The 7700-nt window shown below is 38.4% G+C and overlaps 1 protein-coding gene across 3 annotated transcripts; it reads right to left on the bottom strand.

Moving 5' to 3' along the window:
- Positions 1-290: 290 nt before the first annotated feature.
- LOC131221218 (signal peptidase complex subunit 2-like) lies at positions 291-6277 on the bottom strand. Of its 3 annotated transcripts, none has more exons than XM_058216403.1 (5): positions 6098-6277; positions 5880-5977; positions 3410-3463; positions 3173-3254; positions 291-629 (listed from the first exon to the last, which is right to left on the bottom strand). In XM_058216403.1, exons 1-5 carry the CDS (start codon positions 6200-6202, stop codon positions 567-569), a joined length of 402 nt encoding a protein of 133 aa, XP_058072386.1. In that variant the 5' UTR covers positions 6203-6277; the 3' UTR covers positions 291-566. The 3 variants fall into 3 exon arrangements, with proteins under 3 accessions (XP_058072386.1, XP_058072387.1, XP_058072385.1); XM_058216404.1 differs by having other exon boundaries at positions 292-600; XM_058216402.1 differs by having other exon boundaries at positions 293-638.
- Between the last annotated feature and the right edge of the window lie 1423 nt (positions 6278-7700).

The raw sequence follows: 7700 nt of genomic DNA on the forward strand, positions 1-7700 counted from the left end.
CATTTCATTACGATTCGGGTGTCAATGTTTCATTGACTCGATAACCAAGTAGCACCATAAATCCCATATATCCCCTTTAGGATAAAGACTTTGTTTACCCATGGCTAATTTGCATAGAGATAAGAGTACAAACATTCTGTTTAATTTCTAGAGGCAACCTTTTTTTTTTTCTAGATCCAATAAAAATGTTTCTACAATTCCATTAATCACAGATATTTACAGCTCTTCGGGTGGGATCCTACAAAAAGGGGTGGACCCCACCTATCATGAAACATCTACAAAGAAAGGTACAGAGAGCTAAAACGGGAAAAGGAAGGGAAGCTAACTAAGATGTCCGAGCCAGCTGCCCTACGGACCAGAAGAGGGGAACAAACAACCTCAAGGATTTCTGAATGTACCTAAGCCGGTGTTGTCCAAAACTAATAAGCCCTTAACTTCCTTCGGAAGAAGAGAACGGGAGTTAAAGATCCAGTCTGGGCACCCTTCACTTGCGTTTCTTGCCAAAGCATCAGCTACTGCATTCCCTTCCCGAAATATATGGGTAAAAGAGAGATTGAGCCTCCGCCTCAATCGCTAAATGGCTCCCATGACCTGCCAAATCTTCCAGGGGAAAGAGGCGAATGAATCCCCTGCCACATCTGCTATGAGCTTAGAATCGGATTCTAAAACAATTTTATTTAAGCCTAGGTTGGAGCATATGATCAACCCATCCAACATGGCAACAACTTCACACTAGCAATTCTTAAGCTTGAAAGAAATTGAAGTGAGTAATGAATCATGCTTCAAGGAGGCATGGAATCAGGCACAAGTTTGAATTGAGTTTGAGCATTTAAACCATGAGTTTGATCCATTATCAAATTAAGCAATCAAAACACCCTGATCCATAGCTCAAGTGGTAGACTGAGTGAAAGATACCTCGTTTGTTTCAACACCGAGGTCGTGGTATCGATTCCCTAGTAGGGGTGGCTAAATATATTACCTCACAATCTACCTTCCATCAAGAATCAACGCACTCCAAACAACAAAAAACAAAAGGATATTAATACAATGGATTTCTTCCAAATCACAAAACTTGAAACAATCAATATACCTCCCTTTTGAAAAGTCCTTACCAAGTTTATGTTAATACAAGTTATTGAGTTGTTGGGCCTATTTCAAGTGTCTTGGTGTTAGCTGGACCACAGTTCATTTCAGTGCATGGTACAAGAACAAGCAACCCGTACAATACTTCCTCCAATGGTTTTACACTGGGGGAAGAATCATGTGCGTTGCTCCAGCACATAACTCAGTATATAGCATAGTCTTATAAAAAAAATCAATACTGCATTTTATACATGAAACAAGGAACATTATTATTACAAGGCCCACATGCATGATATTATATATGCATTCTATTTCATAAATCAACGTATAAATCTCTTCACTGTGAATATATATCGACATCACAAGGTATTCTAGTCTAGATTATAGAACCATACTTATGGATCAGTCAAAATAGCAATTTGGATTGCAAATGACCCATAATCCAGATAGCAAGATTATTATTATTATTTTATATTTATAAAAAAAAAAAAAAGAAGCAGCTTTGTATTGATATAGGCAAATGTACAACATGGGGATTTAGGTGGGCCTTACAAAGAGGAGGCCACACCTATCGTATGAAGATAAAAGTTTAAGAAGTGAAAATTAAAATTAAAATTAAAATTAAAAAAATGAAAAAAAGCAGAAAAGGGCAATTAGCTGAAGTTGAAGTAGAAGACAGCATTGAGATGGCTGCCAGATAGGGGAACTTGTCCAGGGGAGAGGGAGGCTCCTAGGAGATGTAAGCAGGAAGGGAGGATAGGACAATGGAGGCAGCCGCATGCAGCAATGGGCAATGGGGGACAGATGAGTTAGCTAACCCCTGTTTTCAGTTTGGATAACCTGATGTGACCAAGATTAGATCTGTCCAAAAGAATGGAGCCTCTGATGGGCCTTAATTAGAAGATCATTTTGATGGAGGAAGAGCTTGTTTGGGGCACCCCCGCTTGCCAATTTAGTGAGACCATCAGCACGCAACAATGGGCAATGGGGGACAGATAGCAAGATTCATAATTGAAAAGATAGGAAGATCGACGATTTCAGTAAAATTGTTCCCATTGAGTTATTGGTTGGTTAATATGATAAGGAATCTAGTTTGTCTTGCTGTTGTTGGAGGCAAGTAGGTAATACTTTGTATAGTTGCTCCTGGAGTTACATTTGTCTTAACACATCTTGAGAAGCTTTATTGAAAATCAGAACTAGGAAAACAAGATTCTGTAGAGTTGGGTTGGCTTGGACATCCAATGTGTAGGTTAGCCAAAATTTGTGAATCTCTTGAATTAATCTTTCCCTGGATTGAACACTACAATCATCTTCTGGATTGATGCCAATCACCCTCCTAGCCTTGCTTTTTGTAAATTTCTACACCGCCACCATTAGTTTGTCTACAAAATTCAGTTATCCAATTTCCCAAGTTGACATGATTTTTCTGTCAAAAAACTTGACTTTTCAGCATGCCTCACCAATCCAATTAATAGCATTAACTAGAGCATGAACCATGGGAGCTTTCACAACTAGAAGCTTTGAACCTGTTTTAGAAATCTTACCACTATGATAACAATCAAAGTGTTTAAAATAAGTTGATTTCATTAGTTTATATATAATAGCTGAATACTGTATAAGTTGCATCAAACGAAGTTCTACTCTATCAATCTCAAAATTAAATTAGAAGATAATGGTGGAGTCACACAATGCTCGGCAGAGCATGCCTCCATATGGTGGGCCCCACCATGGATGGGTGATGGACCAAACCCCCATCAAACAATTACGTCCATCTATTAATGATAATTGCCTATTGCAGATTGCCCCTTGGCCTTCTCTTATGTTCCTTTTACCCATCCATTTGCAAGTCAATTATTGAATAGCTCAAATTATCCAATAGAGGTAGGTACCTTTGTGGCGTCAAGCATCTACGATAAGGCCCACTAGATGAACGGTCTACCCATGTGAAAATGCTACTATAATTCAAACCCAAATTGCATATTTCCCCATTGTTTTTTTTAAAAATTATTTTTTTAAAGAACAGACAGAGAAGAAAAAAATTGACGTATTCCTAAAATCCAATTAAAGAAGAAGAAGAAGAAGAACTCACTAGAAGAGGATAAGTGAAAAGGATCGCATTCTTCTCCTTTTTATAGATGATCAACTGCAACAATCCGTTGAAGACGATATACTTGCCAAAAAGGAATCAACGATCTCAAAAAAAATAATAATAAATAAATAAATAAATAAAATCCAATTTCCAATAGATAGATTACATCACAAAAACACTAAAAAGAAGATGATTTGTTCTTCGAGAAATGTACAAGAATTAGGTTTTGAAGGATATAATGCGATGCATCCGATGAGGAAATCTTTGTTTTTCGGGAACTTCTTAGGGCCTGTTTGGTTGCCTGCAACTTTTCTAAAATGTAACAAAGTTACAGGTGACTTTGTTATAGTTGGTGTTTGGGGGAGAAAAGTCACAGGTAACTTTCTCTCAACCTTTGACATTCTTACAGGAGAAAGAGGCGAAAATCTTACAGGTGCTTGAGTCGTTTTTAAAGTTACCTGTATCTTTGATACAGGTAACGGTTGAAATTTTTGAAATGAAAATCATTGGGAAGAATTGCACCTGCATTTCCCTCTCTCAGCCTCTGTTTCCCTCTCTCAAGTCTCCTTCTCCCTTTCTCATTTTACTTCTCCCTCTCCCATCGAGCTTCCGCAAGGTAGGAAACCCCTTTCTCTCTTTCTATTGTGTTTTACTTTCTTTCCCTTTTTTTTTTTTTTTGCTTCTGCGTTCACAGACGCAGCTTGGTGAGGTGGCGTTGATAATGCAGATGATCTGTGGGGCCCACCACATTGTATTTGTTTTATCCATGCCGTCCATCCATTCTTTTGGATCGTTTTTGCACTTGATTCCAAAAGAACGAGGGATATCTAAATCTCAGGTGGACCACACTACCAAAAACAATAATGATTGAAAGTCCACCATTAAAAAACTACTAGGGCCCACTGTAATGTTTGTTTCACATCCAAGTTGTTGATTAGGTCATAAAGACCTGGATGAAGGGAACAAAACAAATATCAGTTTGATCGAAAACATTGGTGGCCCACCAAAAGTTTTTAATGGTGGGTGTTCAATCAACATTGTTTCCAGTGATGTGGTCTACCCGAAATTTTGATGTACCTTATTTTTGGGCTAATGACTTAAAATGATCTAGAATAATGGATAGATGGTGTGGATGAAACTAATACATCATAGTGGGCCCACATAACACATCACATAGCCTTCATGGCTTACTTAAAACCATAAAAGGCCAAATCAATTATCACTGGGGGCTCTTGAATTTGAATTAGTGATAGCATCATTTAAAGATCTTGGATTCAATTTCTTGGGTTGATTTGTCATCTTCTTTTGTTTCAATCACATGTTAGACTTCTGTTTTTTTTTTTTTTTTGGTATTGTTATCGAACTGAAGATCCAGGTTTCTTGATATTGTTATAATGAATTTCTTTTTCCTGTTCTTTTTTTCTTTTTCTTTTTAAAAATGAGGATCTATTTTTCAGTTTCCATTTGTGGGTTCTAATGATTTAAGATTGATGTTCTTGTTTCTTTCCATTTCTTGGGTAAGGAATGATAGGATCTCTTGATTTGGTGGTGATCAGACAGTTGATCTAATGGGAGAATGTCCAAAGATCTGTTTCATTGGAAGATCTTGACCATTTAATCTTTGGCCTTCATCAATTAAATGAGGATTGCTGCCTTTTATTTGTGTTAATCTACAATTCGTGGGCAGCTGGTCCAAAGGTCAGGATTTTCCAATCTAGAAAATATTGGGTTATCCAGTGTGTGCCCATCAAATCAACGGTCTGGATCTTCCACTTGCTGTCTAACAATCTGGTTAGGGTTATAGCAACACTTCCATTTCTTGATGTTCATGTAACAAAAAATGTACTCAATGGATTTCACCCTTTTAGATGGGATTAACATTTGGATATTTTAGTAATGAGGAATGAGTACCTACAACCAGTTGTAGGTGAGCTTAAGTTACAACCCCTTTCACACATGCCAATGGATTTCACCCTTTTGATGGCTTGAAAATGCTTCTTCATATGTTTATAGACCATTAAACTGTTTCTAACATAGTAGTCCACTGGAAGAATGGAACGGCCTGATTTTAGGGCCAGATCATCTGCATGGTCAGATCCATGGACGACTTGGATCTTGGTCCAACCTTATACAACCACCCTTTGAAATTCTCAAAAGAATCCTCCGACCAAAAGGTCAGGATTATCATAACCATATGATTTTTTAGGAACAACCTATCCATGTAGGAACACCCTGATGACTGACATTAGTGCATATTTAAGCACATGGCTATGACAGCTGGCCCTGCATACCGTACATTAGTGCAAGTACCTCAATTTCTGACCTTCATGTGCCTTTTATGTGGGCCACATTACTAGCATTTTGAAAACATGGGCCCACTTTTATGGCTCACCTGTTGATTAGTTTAGCCTAAGCATCTGCCAAACTATTCATTTACATGGGCTTAATAAAATGGAATAATTTTATCCCATCTTTTTTATTTGTCAATCTGATTTTTCAACGATTCTCTATTTCAACTCTATCTAGTGTGAATATCCAACTTATTACCTGTAAGAAAGCTACAGGTTATCCAAACACAAAAACAAAGTTACCTATAACTAAGTTACAACTTACATCCAAACAGAATTACTTATAACTTAAGTAAGTTACATGTAACTTTCTTACAACTTAAAAAAGTTACAGGCATCCAAACAGGCCCTTACGGTAGAACTGCGCGACAAGAGCAATGGCGATGATGACCGTTCCCATAAGCAATCTGATGTTGCTCAGACGCATGTCTTCGATGTATCCTCGGCCGGTGACGATCTACAATAAGAGAAGAGTTAGAACCTCATGTAAAGTCTCTGAAAACCCTAGAAATGCAAGAGAGAGAGAGAGAGAGAGAGAGAGAGAGAGAGAGATGGGGGAGGTCTAGGGTTTTAGAACCTCAGAGACGGATTTGTCGAGAAGGTTTTTGATGGAATGAGGATCCATCAAATTAGCTTTTTTAGGGTTGGGTTTGGGAGATGAGCTGATGTCGTTGCTCGCCATCTCTCTCTCTTCTTCCTTCTATCTAGCTTTTCCTATTTCCACTGTCCGAAGACAGAATACTCGAACGCAAGCAATGCTCGGAGGAAGGAGTGCGGACGCGGATTTCTTGTGAAAGCCTTCCGCAGGAAGTTCAATTCCTGTGCAAGGGTTTTGGGTGGGCCCACTGCAATGTTCATGAGAAATCCAACCCGTTCATCCATTTTTCAAGCTAATTATAAGACATGCGAACGAAAATAAGGTGAATCCAAAATACAACTGGGCCACAAGAGAGGAAACAGTGGAGATTTAGTGACCACTGTTGAAATATTTATATGGCCAGAAAAGTTTTGTACTGGCCTAAGTTTTCTGTGTTTTCACTTCATCCTAGTGAAAATGACCTTATAAACGGTTTGGATGCCATATAAACATTAAGGTGAAGCCTAGGAAGGTTTCAACGGTAGAAATTTCTTTTCCCACTGTTTCATGTTGTATGGCCCAGTTGAGTTTTTTATCCGCATAATTTTTGGTCTCATGCCCTAAAATCATCTCTAAATATGGATGGACGGGTTGGATTTCTCACATACATAATGGCGGACCCCACCTTGCATCCCAGCGCAGGAACTTCCTGTAAAAGGCTTTCACAGGAAATCCGCATCTAAGGAGCGCAGTAGGGTTGGGAAGCGGATTGTGTACTGAGTAAACTGTGCAGCCCACCATGATTTATACATTTTAGAAATCAAATTGCGTACTGAGTTACTCAGTACGCTTTTATCGTACTGAGTAAACTCAGTTGGGCCCACCGTGAATGTATTCGGTTTATCCAATCCTTCCATCCATTGTTTCATCTAATTTTAGACATTGACCCAAAAATTGAAGCATATCCAAATCTCAAGTGGACCATACTACGGGAAGCAGTGAGAATAATGATTTTGACGATTGAAACCTTTCTAGTGCCCAAAGTGATCTTTATTTGTCATCCAACATGTTCATAAGATCACAAAGATCTGGATGAAGTGAAAACAATAATATCAGATTAATCCAAAACTTCTGTGGCCCCCCAGAAATTTTCAACGGTAGACACTCAATTCTCACTATTTCCTGTGGTGTGGTCCACTTGATTTTTGGATATACTTTATTTTTGGAATTGGGATCTGAAATTAACTGTTAAAATGGATGGATGGGGTGGATCAAATACATAAATCATGGTGGATCCCACAGAGTTCACTCAGTACGCTTAGCGTAGTGAGTTACTCAGTATGCAATCTGCTTCCGTCCATCCATTTTACTATATCCAAAGCTCAGGTGGACCACATCACAAGAAACATTGTGAATTGAACTTCTACCATTGAAGAAATCTCGGGGGCCTTAGAAGTTTTGGATCAAGCTGATAAGTTTGTTATCTGCGTGATCTTCCAAAAAGGTTGGATGACAAATAAAGACCCTAAGAAGGTTTCAACTGTGGAAATCATTATTTCTCCTATTTCCTGCGGTGTGGTCCACTTGAGGTTTAAATATGCTT

This window comes from Magnolia sinica, chromosome 12 (assembly GCF_029962835.1).
Source record: "Magnolia sinica isolate HGM2019 chromosome 12, MsV1, whole genome shotgun sequence".
Taxonomy (NCBI): Eukaryota; Viridiplantae; Streptophyta; class Magnoliopsida; order Magnoliales; family Magnoliaceae; genus Magnolia; species Magnolia sinica.

Excerpts from the sequence above, each read along its gene's own strand:
- LOC131221218 (XM_058216402.1), bottom strand. The coding sequence starts at position 6,202 with ATGGCGAGCAACGACATCAGCTCATCTCCCAAACCCAACCCTAAAAAA. Across the intron at positions 5,978-6,097 it reads TCGACAAATCCGTCTCTGAG|ATCGTCACCGGCCGAGGATA; the intron begins GTTCTAAAACCC and ends CTCTTATTGTAG. Across the intron at positions 3,255-3,409 it reads CTCATCGGATGCATCGCATT|GTATATCGTCTTCAACGGAT; the intron begins ATATCCTTCAAA and ends CCTTTTTGGCAA.